Below are 13601 nucleotides of genomic sequence, written 5' to 3'. Positions count from 1 at the left end.
TAAACTCATTACATAATTATGGAAGACCCTTGGAGCAATTAGAAATACTACTAAATGTAAATATAATTCAATTCTTTTCTAAATTATTTATTTTTTGGACAAGGCCTTTCGAAACCAAAAGTTTCATCATCACTCGACTCCACAAATAAAAATTTATATTATTTTAATTATAACTAAAATACCATATGGTGTAAATATGCAAATACAAAAATTTTTGAAATATTTCAGCCAGCATGAAGAATTAAATATGATTACAGTATAATTTTTGAATTGAGGAGAAAGAAGAATGGATTTTTCAATAGGGCCTTCTTCATTATTTATGAGTTTTTATTTATTTATGTTTATATGTAGTGTTTCCCAAGCATTTAAGTTCATTGATTTTTGTTAATTCTTTTATTAATTTTGGATTTTAATTGATGTTCTGAGTCCTGATTCGATGCAGTGCTTGGCTACAGCATATTTTTCAACTCTTCCATATTTTGTGTGCGATAAATGCTCTTTAAATCGTGTTGTTATTTTTCTTTTTGTTTGTCCAATATAAATCTTGTCACAGTCATCGCATCCAATTTCATAAATTCCCGATTTATTATCATCGCTGAAATTTTGTCTTTAGGGTTTCCTAAAACTAAGGGAAGGCGAATGTAGAACCATTTTGCTCATTCTTAGACCCGGAGGCAGCCTCCACCTTTTCTCGTGTTCACCGTGTGAATCCATTTTAAGACAGCCCCAAAGGAATCACACCTAGATATGCCACATAACGCTTGAGATCTCATCATATTGGACGCTGAGCCCACGTTGTTCTTGGCATCAACTCTTTATTTTCCAGAGATCCCTTCGTGTCCAGGAACCCAACAAACAGTCACATTGTTGATTCTGGCAAGGGAGGAAACGACTTGATAGCAATCCGCTGGTGGACGAGGTATTTTCGCTCTGACCAAGTCTCCCTGGAAGGTATACGAGAATAACAATACTGAAGAGTTTTTCGAATGAAAATCTTTGTGGAATCTGATCAGAGAGAATCATGTTCAGAGCATTTTCCTGAATCAGGATGCTAATTCTGCAGTGCACCCTGCTGCACCCTGAAACTAACCAGATCCCCGCCTGCTGAAAATAGTAGGCACTCCTTCTGGCCATAGTACGAATGAAAATGTTCAGGGGGAAGTTGAGGCAACAGTTTAGAGCTGCGCCCGGTGCACTTGGAAAGGACCCAGTGAACCCAAGAAAGGCCAAGCTTTGAATTCTAGCCAGACCAGCTAACCATCTTGGCCTCCGTTATGGCCACCAGCGAACAACCCAAAAATTACTGCAGGTCTAACCACGGAGATTTAAAATCAATACAAAAGCATTGACATAAGTATTCAAGACTCACCTATCACACGTCTGCATTGCATTAAAGACCATTTTCCTCTGACGATAACCCTTTTCATATGGGGTCCTCAGTTCAGAACTCTGTCAAGGATTACGTCCAGGTACTTGACCTCGGACTTTTAACTCAATAAGAATGTACCAATACATTTTTAAAGGCAACTACGACAGCCTTGTTGGGGTTGATACTAAGGCCAATCTCATCACACCATCTTAAACTCTAGATGTACGCTTTGTAGGTTTGAAATGCATCCAACTATATGGATGTGGGGCAAGATCGCGTAACTCACATATGACTGAGTCATGATGTTTTTACGGTTATGGGTGCTACTTACGTACTATATCAACACACCGAAAGAAGGTGGTGAGGTGGTACCTCATTTTTTATTGGCTGACGTTGTTTTACTCTGAATTTGAAAGCATCAGACGATATCAGTAAATTAATAATATTAACTATATGATTTCGCCGTTTGTATTACTGTAGTTAACGATTTATTCATACTGCCATAATTATCTAATTCCGATTTCTTCAAAACTCAGAACAGCTACATGTACATTAGTGTAAAACTTTTTAACCTGCTACCACCAGATGTAGTTACGACTTTAAAGAATTTCAGATATTGTCTTGTGAAATTGCTATAGCAGAAGGCTTTCTATTCAGTAGAAGAAATACTTTTACATGATTTAAGTGACCTTCAATTTTAATAATGCAATGTTTTAATTTTTAACAATTATTGTTTGTTATTTTTATTGTTATCTGTTGTTTTTTATTGCTATTATTAATTTTGTATTATTTATTTTAGCATTCAATTTTAATTAATACTATATTTTGACAATTTTTTAATTGTATATTTATTTGCATTTCTCTATAAAGATGGTGTTCTTGACTGTTGATCTAATAGTACATTATTGTAAACCTTATCTGACTTTGTCAATGCGTATAACATATGTGGGACGACAATAAATGATTCTTGATCTAAAAGATTTACAGCATGATGTAGCTACTAAAAATATCGACCAACGAGAGCGACGCCTAGAAAATTTGTGTCAGAGAGGGACACAACATGTAGCTACCGGAATTACGAGCAACGAGAAAACCGACTAAAAGAACAAACACGTCGAGATGGAAGACGCTGTAGGGCTCTAGAACTGAATACTTATTTACTAACATATAATGTGCCGTTACTGCAGGTGTGCAATATCATGCCTTATGATCATTTTAAATGTTGTGTGTCCATTGCGGTGCATTGCATTTCCCTGAGGAACGGGTTTCTAATTGTATAAATAGTAATGCTTTTGATGACTGTTGTTTGCATGAAAGAATTTTAATGGTGCAACCAAAACTTTCAAATGAATTAGTACGTCTTTTTTTAACCCGTCACCCATATTCGGTAGAGTTTCATAAAAAGATAAGAAACATAAACGCATATTTTGCTCTAGCACCCTTTAATGCAGAAGATGACAGAACAATAAATAGCCATGATATTTATAGTTTTATCGTTTGCGGACAAGTATATCATAAAAATGAATCCCAAAACACGATTTACCAGGAAAAAACACGGAGAAGAACTTGGTTTACTGATATTTTACATTTATATGTAAAGTATTGTAAACAACCTTTTGAGATAGACACACTATTAGCCAAAGTTTTCTTCTGTTATTCAGATTATTTATATGGTATGGCAATGAATAAAGAGAGCAATGTAAAATAAAAAACAATTGGCCATTTTGAGAAAGTATCTAGAAGCGAAAGTTATCAAAATATAATATTTGGTTACTTATGGCTGATGACGGAAACAAGGATTGCCTGTTTCCGATGACCCATGGAAAAGGTTAGTACAGCGTGAGAGCGCATAATAAACATATTTAGGAACTGGATTATCAAAATAAAAAATCCTGGGTATGACTTGATACTGAATTTAGTCTTGAAGAATTTAACTTACAAATTGCTCTCAATACTATCATGAATGTTCAAATATATAGCGTATATATCAGTGGGATAGTTCCCAAGATTTGGAAGCATGCTGAAATTACTGTCCTCCATAAGCCCAACAAACCTAAAGATTCACCAAATAACTACTATCCGACCATCCTCATTTCATCAATTTCTCAGTTGCTTGAAAAAGTTATCCAGAAAAGTTTTTAAGTGTTTAGAGTCAGTTAATTCTACTCCTCCTCACCGATTTTGTTCAAAACATTCAACGACTCATCTAATATCAAGAGTCAGTGAAAACATCGACAAAGGCTTTGAAATAATACTTCATTGTATAACAATCCTAGATGTCTATCAAGCATCTCACAAAGTTTGGCATTATTACAGTCTGGTGTTACAACTTTAACAAATTAGTTCTAGCGTTAAGATCTTTTTAAATCCAACAAAATGTGAAACTATAAGGTAAGCTCTTTGAGAAAATACTTTACAAGATGCACAACACTCAAATGTTTTAAAATAAACTATAGAGAATTGCAATTAGATGTCCATGATAAATTCGAAATGCCCACCTCGATCAATAATAAGGATTTAATTCAGTTGGGAAGTGTATTGAGAGAACGTCTAGCGAGAACAGCAGCATAGTTTTATCTCAGGCCTATACATTTTCAAACTATTTCAATTTACGTATTAATTTAAAAAGTTAACAGTTTAAGTTTACAAAATTTAAAAAATCGTCTTCAGCCTCCTTGTATTGAAATAGACAAAGAAAAAACAGAACACCAATCATCAGTGAAATATTTGGGACTTTAGGTAGACGATGACTTGACTTGAACACATAAATCACACATAAACTTTGTGTCTGCTTCTTTGTCTTCAACGTCTTACCTGATGCCGCAGTTTGAAAAATACCGCTTTATTCAGTTATTAAAACTAATATATTTTATTTGGGAGAGTCATGGTTGCGATATGGACTTCTTGTTAGGTGCTCGGCACCTCAGTACTTGCTAAAAAGGGCTTTCGTTTTACAGAAACGAATTGAGCGTGTTGTGGCTGGCATATCTACATAGAAACACATTTAAAGAGCACAGCATTTTGACTTTTCCACCTTTATATATTTACGAGACCATCATCTATGCCAGGTTTCATTGTGGAAATGGAGTAGATGGAGTCCCTATACATGACCACAACACGCGGGCTCGAGTAGACTCAGAAATCAGAAGACTTTATTCATGAAAGTAGAGTACAAAATTGGCGTCAAGTAGTTAAAAAGTTTAAACATAGTAACAATACAATGGTAGAGTCAATATAACTTCTTATTAGAGGTCAATAGGGGATGTTTTCCAATTCAGGATCTCTTGCATGGTGTAGAATGGTCTCTCCAGTAACTATCCGATGAGTCGTCTTCTCATGATGTGTGCACCTTCTCCTATTGCTCCCTCGGGCAGCAAATTGACTTGGGCTCCAGGTAGGAAGGCTTCTCTTCAAAGATGGTCAAATGATGTGTTGGTAGAGTAATGTTCGAGGCCTGTCGAGTGTTGTATTTGTGTATATCGGTACCTCTCTGTAGCTGTAGAGTGCTAGCGTAAGCGGCCACCTCTACGATGTACAAGGCAAACCACTGTTATAACCTTCAGTCCTTTAAATTTCTGTCGACAGCTGTCTGTGTTGTTGAGTTCTGCAAGCACTCTAATACTTTTTTCTGGTGCACCAGGACACGCTGCAAGTTTGTTGCCGATGAGTCACGACAAACACCGAGTCCGTACCGCAGGTGTGATTCAAAGATTGCATGATATGACATTTCTGCTCCTCTGGTACTACTTATGGATTTAATCCTTTTGATGACATATAGGCTGCTACTTAATTTACGGCATAGGTTGTCAATATGAGGGATCCATGTCAGTTGCTCATCAATAGTTATTCCCAAAAACTTGGCCTCTTCGGATGTTTCTATATCTGGAAGTCGTCCTACTTAGTCTCTTTTCCTGCCAAACATCAGTTGTTGGGTTTTATCATAATTTACAACCAGACTATTACTATGGCAGTATTGTATAGCCACATTTAATGCCACTGATGAACGGAATTCGAGCATGTCAGGGAGCTTTTTACTGAGAAGGAGAACAGTGTTCGTCTGCATACATCAGTGTTTCGTTATTTTCCGCCAGATATTCTGGGAGGTCATTTGTGTTAACAAGATGAAAAGTACGGGACCCTACACAGAGCCTTGTGGGACACCTCTTATCATTGGTAGTGGTTTTGATCTCACTAATTTTGCTACTCCTTTCTCTGTGTGTTTTAGCTCAACTATTTGTGTTCTTTCTGTTAAAAAACATTTGAAACAGTTTGCAGTAGTTCCATTTATACCCAAGATCTTCATTTTGTTCGTCAGTTGAGTGTAGTCCAGGCAGTTAAAAGCTTTGCTAAGTCAAGTAGGATTGCTGTTGATGTCTTGCCGGCTTCGAGATTGTCTATGAGAAACTTAACAAGGGTGATGATGGCTGATGTGGTAGATTTTTCTTGGGAAAGCTGTGTTGATGTGGGGTAAGTAATTGATGAAGAGATAGTTGTTGAATAAGTCTGTGAAGCGCTAATTTTTCAACACTTTGGAGAATATGGATATTATAGTTATATAGGTCGGCAATTTTTAGGAGCAAGACGGTCTCCTTTCTTTAATTTAGGAAATCTTGAGGTCAGTAGGGGAAATTCCATTTCTGAATGATTGATTGATTACATGTGCAAGTGGTGTGGTAAGTTCTTTTTTACATGTCTTCAGTAGCTTTGCAGAGATATTGTCAATGCCAGTTGATGTCTTGTTCTTAAGAGGCTCTATCACCTTTAGCACTTTATGTTCGTTAGTTGGATAAAGAAACATATTCGGTATTTGTTGTGTACGGGTAGTATCTACTGGAGACTGTTGAGGCATTTGATTTTACAATGAAGTCATTTGCAGTATTAGTAAAAAAATACGTTAAGGTGGTTAGTAATTAGTTTAGGATCTTGAATTTTGGCTCCATCTATATTCAGCTCTATTGTTACTTGTGTATTGTTGGTAGATTTCCGCTCACAATTGAAGAGGTGAGAGCATGAAGGTGTTATGTGACAAGAAGTTAGTTCTGAGATAATTGGACTTAAAGTTTAAGGCCTGGAACTTTTTTTAGATATGCTTTTTTCTTTTCAAAATAACGTTAATGCACTCCTAAACAGTGTAAAATTCTTTTCATAGGGTGACAAACTGCAATACTTGCATACTGAAATAAAAAATAAATATATTATTGTACATAGCTCCTTCTTCCGCAAGAAAATTTTTATTTTTATAGAGTTTTTATTAATCTAAGAATAACAGAAAACATCACTAAAAGAATACCTAATAGAGGGTTGTTTTTACTGAGAGAGTATCTAGCCTAAACTCTCTTGGATTAATAGTTTGTATTGGTTTTATTATTTAATTTGACATTCATAAAAATATTGTATATTTATTGTAGTTTACAATAATGTACAACTGACGTTTGTCATACGTGTAATACATGCCTACAACAGTAAAATGATTAAAATTGAAGTCTAGGAAATTTTAGGCTATTTTACACTGTATTCTGGAATTAGTTAATTGCATATCGTTGGGTTTTGGAGAAGATTCCTTAAGAAAAATAATTTTGACGTGACAACGTCTTAAATTAGGTTGCGGCTCGGAGTCACTCATGAAAAAGTGTAACGCCCGGTAACGTTACGATGCCCGTCCAGTGGGTCCGCCGCACGGGATCCGCACGGGATAAAGCAGATAACTGTGGGTCCGCCGCACGGGATAAAGCAGATAACTATGTTTATTCGTGAAAATGTGGAGTGCTTAGATTCGTCATTTACAACAACTACAACAATAAAGGTAAATAATTGTACACTGATATTTCATTATCGTAAACTATGATTGATTGATTAATTGTTAGATTGACACAAAAGTTGAGAAACTGAGTTTATAGGTTATGTCATACTATTGACAAATGTTGATAGTGTTAAGTAAATTATTAGTTTAAATCACTCTGCAATCAATCGTAATTCAGTCGATTGAGAAGAAACAGCGCGTATTGCTAGTCAAACATTTAAAATAACAAATTATAACCTCTAACCTGTCATAACAGTGCGACCAAACAAACGAACTAAACCGACCAATCACCACGCGCGGAGTTAGAATTTAACTGTGTTTAGCAAGAATTTCAAATTCCAATTTTAGTAAATGTTTTATTCAACTTTACCATTTACAATAACAAATTTTAATTAATTTCAAATTATGTACAATGTTTTAGTAAACAAAATATATTTCTATAGTTAAAATTTGTGCAATTCTTATTTTCATTCAATTCCTTGTTCCTATTGTGAAATTTAATAATATTCATATCAATAAATATTCTACCGAGAAAAAGACGTTGTCACGTAAAATCTTCGCCCGTAAAACCGACTTTACAGGCAACCATAATTTTTTTATTTGCAATTTCAATCAATTTATGATATTTAAATCTCATTTTTAACTCACAGAGTGTCTCCGATTAAAGTGATCTTAATAATGTCCTTTTCTACATATTAATTTATTTCATACATGTTAAGTTTGTTCTGTATATAACGTATTACATTAATCCAGAAATAAATATAGTAAAATGGTACTGAATTTTAACATTGACATTTTACTATATATTTTTATATTTTAGTTAGTCTATGCTTATAGCTCGTCTCTCTTGTTCGTAAATGTTTAAATTAATTTTTTAATTGTAAATGGAAACCTTTAACTGTGAAAACTATTTTTTAAATGATCACTTATATTTGATATATAATTTACTTAAGTTTCAAGAGAAATTAATGAGCTAGGTCATGTAATAACTTGCAAGGAACCATTATCATGCTCTTATCATGCCACCATTAAAAATTACAATATTATAACTGGTATACTAATTTGATCCTTATTCTACAAAAAACCCAAGCTATTTGATATGTGTTGTTTAAAGCCAAATATGCACAATTTTTTAAATTTTAAAATAGTATATATATATATATATATATATATATATATATATATATATATATATATATTTACTAAGTACTTCAAGTGTGAATTTGTATGTTGGTGGACATGAATAAAGCATATGTTTTGCTCATTTCTGCACGTCGTCTGTTACGTGCGTGTAAGTCAAAAAAGTTGTTTTACGTCCTTTTTCGTTTCTAGCTAGTTACCAGTTACCACATAAACATCAGTGTCGGGTGTATTGGCAGTGACAGTATGTTGATTGCAATTAATGTGCTATTATATTTTTATTTAATTTCTTATGCGGGACATTGTATTGAAAATGAGTTTGTAAGATATATGTATCGTGGCAACTTGATGAGAAACTGAATGGTTTAAAGTTAAAAGTAGTAATGATTGACACTAAGGAATATTTCAAGTATTATTTGAGTGTTTGTTTTTAAACTGGAACTGTGTAACTTAAGCTACATTTCTTAACAACATGGAAAGTGTCGGAATTACTGATGATGAGGTGCAGATTGCAAAGGAAACTGGAAAGATTACTAACATAAGTTTGCATAGAATTGAGCCAAAGGACAAAAATAAAACTAGTAAGAGCAGCAGGTAAAGAACCTCTTGAAAATATCCAAATTATGTGAGTGAAATTAATAAACTAGCGCTTTTTTAATATTATTTTGGATCTTTTACTACTTATGTGGAGGAGACTAAGCGGCCTACACTCCGTTATTCAATTGCTATTATCGAACAATTCGATATATTAACCAACTATGATGTATGTAAAAATCGTTCACAAATACTAAATGTTTACTGCCCATTAAAAGTATAGTTATAATAAATTACCGTAACAAGATGAATCTCGTACATTACTATTTTAAATACACAAATTTTACAATAACATTACAAAACCAACTATGGCCTTTATAGATACCAAAGAAACCTTACAATATTAATAGTTTACCCAGCTTGATATCAATAAGTAACCGCTTTTGTAAAATGGTGGAAAGAATTCTCCTCATGGGTTTTTTTTTCCTTCCTGATGGAAGAGGACAGTTTGTCCCCGCACTTAGTCCTAAAAAGGACCTTTGCGCCTCCCTTACTTTAATTTGTGCCCTCAAAGACCGAGGCTTTTGCAAAAACCAATCAGATTTAAGGGCTCCTGTTCTCTAATGTCCTTGGGGCTGAGGAGATATGCTCCCAAGTATCTTTTCTGAGTCTCTACGATGGCAGGACAATCCAACCAAATGTGCTCTGCTGACTCCTCCTCTTCTCCACAGAGTCTACATTCGCTGCTCTGACTGAGGCCTACCTTCGCATTACTTGTATAATAATGGAAATTTTACACTTTTCATCGTTTTTATCGATTTGTATCGTTTTTACGCTGATTACTCAGCTGGAACAACTGCTCAGACGAGCACCTTCATAAGGTGCTTCCTCAGAGGGCCATGTCCTGTCAACATTCTTAATATCAGTCTTATATCCTCCTTATTCTGGTCTAGGAGAGCTGTCCACCCTTTTGCGTAAGGAGAGATAAAACATTTTGGATAGTCTTAAACCTGAGGCTCTACTCCAATTCTTGTGTCTTGTCCTCTTTTCCCAATCTTTGACCAGAGCTTTAATGTTGGAGAAGGCTATCCCACAACCTGGCTCAGGCCCCACCAATGTGGATTCTGCTCCCTTTTTGGCGAGGATGTCCGCTTTTTCATTCCCATGAATACCTTCATGACCCGGTAACTAACCGAGTGTTACTCTGTTATTTGTTGCCAGCTCTGCTAGAGCATTCCTGCATTCCCAGACCGCTTTCGAATCAATCGAACAGGTATCCAGTGCCTTCAGTGCAGCTTGACTATCAGAAAGTATTAGGTATGATAATCCTTTTGTCCTCAACTGTGTAAGTCTTCTGGAACATGAGTCTATTGCCATGACCTCTGCCTGAAAAACCGTGGCATGTCTTCCTAGGGGCACAGCCATGTCGACTCCAGGTCCATGTATTCCGTATCCTGCCCTAGAGTCTAGGAGTGAACCATCAGTAAAAAACTTCAGGACTCCTTTTGTAGGGTAGGCCTCCCTTTTAATCCATTTCTCCCTACTTCCAATAGAGACCGTATATGGTTTTTCAAAGGAGTATTTCTTAACCATAGCATTTGATACTTTGGTTAGCATTTCAGCCTCAGGAAATTTTTCCAATATCTTCATGTGGCCTTCTAAGGAGGTAGCATCTATTACCTTTGTTCCTAGAAGCTTCATTGCGCTCATCGCAGCTGTTCTCATCACCTCCTGGCCAAGAGGAGTGTACCCCAGAACCGCTTCCATTGCTAGTGTTGGGCAGGAGCTCATCGCTCCTGTGATGCTTAAGCAAGCTAACCTTTGAAGACTCTGTAGCCTTTTGCAGCTGTTGTTTGTTCTACCTTCGGCCACCACACTAAGGCAGCATATGTGACCTGGTTTTATTATGGTTTCGTAAATCCAATATATCATTTTGGGTTTAAGTCCCCATTTAAATCCAAAAAGTCTCTTACGGGCCATTATTGCTTTGGATATCTTGTTTCTAATATGGGAGTTCCAAGTGAGCTTTTCATCCAGTATTAAACCCAGGTACTTCACTTCCTTTGTTTGGTTAATGCTGATTCCCTCCAGGACAGGTTGTGCTAGCTGGAATTTTCTTTTCCTGGTAAAGGTAATCATATTTGTTTTTGATGGGTTGATCCGCAGACCTTCCCCATGACACCAGTTACTTATGAAGTTAAATTCTGTTTGTATTAGGCGTTCCAGCCTGCCTTTGTTTTTCCCTTTAATCATAAGCACTAGGTCGTCCGCATAACATAGAAGCCTTATCCCCCTCTTCTCTGCTTTGCTTAGGAGATCATCCACTACCATCGCCCACAGGAGAGGAGACAAGACTCCCCCCTGGGGGCAGCGTCTCTGGGCCGTGATCGCGGCAGATTCGTCTCCGTACTTAGCTTTCACCTGTCTGCTTTTTAGGAGGGCTACTATCCATTTGACTCCTCATGGGTTACCAGGAGGCAAACACATATTTTGAAGCTACTTAAACAAATCTCGTCACTTGTGCGAAATATTTCACATATTTTCCTCATACTCATCGCCATTTTCAGTCTCAAAATATTAGTTGCTTCTTGTTATTTATTTTTACATTACAATTACTATAACTATAAGTTGAAATCTTATAAGTTAAATAAATTGTAATATCGAATTATATTTCGGATAAAAACAATCAAACTATTCGATAATAGCAATCGAACAACGAGTGTAGGCCGCTTATTTAAGTCTACACCTTATGTGTACTACACTATAGTAACTGATGCCTTTAACTGGTTAGCTTGTGTCTTTTTCAAGCTATACCAAAGACCTTTCGCACAGCTGTACATTAGGTAATGATTCAAAATAATATGGCACTACAATAGATTCATGGGTTTATTTTTGAAACTTTTTGCCATTCCCATCCTTCATATTATGACTGATTACTTCATAAGCTATAGCCTATAAACACCCATTGTGGCTGTAGTATAATAAGTGGCCACAATGACAATCTATTCATCAATATTCATGATTATTTAAAACTGCTGAAACCACAATGTGGAACCAAATTATGTAATTATGACATTTCAAATTACAGTATTGTCCGGCTGGGGTAGACTTTAATTTGGTTTTTTATTAAGGCTTGAATAATTCAATATTACAATTTACTTAATAAAACTTATTAGTTACAGTCATTTGTCATGTAAACAATAAACAGCAAGAAGTAACTAATTTGTCGTGAATTTGAAAACTACGATGAATATAAGGAGATTATGTGATGAATTTCTAGATATACGTGTGGGTTTGGCTACTGCCTTCACAAAAGCGGTTGCTCACTGCTATCCGCGAAATCTATAAATATTGTAACATATTTCTGATGTGTAGGTCTAGGCCATAGTTGGATTTGTTATTTTGTAATGTTTTGTTAAATTTACCTTATTAAAATTTGAATGTATTATTCTTGTTAATGTATTATAATTCTTGTTTTGTAAGATTAATATATAATATCAAATTTGGAATATACATAGAATATTTTGATAATAACAATCGAATAACGAGTGTAGGTCGCTTATTAAAGTCTCGCTATCTGCTGTTTTTACATATTGAAAAATAACAATTTAATGATGAACAAAAAGTTTCTAGGCTATATTTACAAAATGTAACAAACAAAACAATGTAACATATATTTACTTTTTATTAGTTTGAAGGATAAGTATGTTTGACATCTTGTGATACACATTTAACACTTATAAATCACCATTGTACTTGTGGCCATTACTCAAATACCATGCACATGATTTTACTTTTTTTGAATTAATCAACAATGAAACAATAATGTTGAACCGAATTACGTTATAAGCTTATAATATTGTGTTATAATGAAGTTATATTTTTATAACTTGGGCTATACAAAACAACCTCTCTACAAAATGATAGTAAATCTGCAATTCTACTTCTGTACTTACTGATGACATCAAAACTACATTAATTTATTAGGAAGTTGGTTTGGTTCCAACTAAAACAGTACATGAATGTTAATATATTCATTAAACAAAATTTAGATTGGTAATAAAAGTTTTCTCATATGCGTTTCATTGTTAAGTCAAGTTAGTGTTTTGACTTTTCTTGCAATGAAACATTATTTGATTTCCACCTTTAATTCTAGTTTTCATTTTCTCAATACAAACTAGACACTGGATTTAAAGGAGCATGATCATTATCTTGCAGCCATGTGAAATTTTTGTTCAATTTATTAAATAAAAAAAAAAAAAAAAACGAATGCACCCACTACAATTTTACTTTGTTTGAATTAATTGAATTTTAAACAATATTGTTATTCTGTAATTTATAAAAACAGCTGGCAATTATTATTTATGAATAACCACAATGATATATATATATATATATATATATATATATATATATATATATATATATATATATATATATATATATATTTAAAATATCATTTTAAGGTCTATGACCTACCTTACAAAATGATATTAAATTGCTTGCTTTAATAAACTTTTAAATTGATTAGTGATTTTTATATATATATATATATATATATATATATATATATATATATATATATATATGTATATAAAAATCACCAATCAATTTAAAAGTTTATTAAAGCAAGCAATTTAATATCATTTTGTAAGGTAGGTCATAGACCTTAAAATTATATTTTAAATGAAAGCATGTGAGTTCTAGTTTATGTTTAGTAGAATTAAACTTATTTGTAGCCTGTAATTAGTTACCAAT

The 13601-nt window shown here is 34.3% G+C and overlaps 1 protein-coding gene across 5 annotated transcripts in view; it reads left to right on the top strand.

The window, feature by feature from the left end:
- Positions 1–8516: 8516 nt before the first annotated feature.
- Positions 8517–13601, top strand: part of LOC124359226 (ELMO domain-containing protein 3-like) — a 35829-nt gene continuing 30744 nt past the window's right edge. For 4 of the 5 annotated variants that reach the window (XR_006922129.1, XM_046811793.1, XM_046811792.1 and 1 more), the window contains exon 1: positions 8517–8903. Coding sequence is in view for 3 of the 5 variants with exons in the window: in XM_046811793.1 (XP_046667749.1) it covers positions 8782–8903 (122 nt within the window). In the remaining 2 variants the exon portion in view is untranslated. Of the gene's footprint in view, positions 8935–13601 lie in introns of all 5 variants that reach the window. The other variant, XR_006922130.1, reaches the window with a different exon arrangement.

This window comes from Homalodisca vitripennis, chromosome 4 (genome assembly GCF_021130785.1).
Source record: "Homalodisca vitripennis isolate AUS2020 chromosome 4, UT_GWSS_2.1, whole genome shotgun sequence".
NCBI classification, from domain to species: Eukaryota; Metazoa; Arthropoda; class Insecta; order Hemiptera; family Cicadellidae; genus Homalodisca; species Homalodisca vitripennis.
Note: the sequence above shows the minus strand (reverse complement) of the source record. Positions and strands in the feature narration are given on the sequence as shown.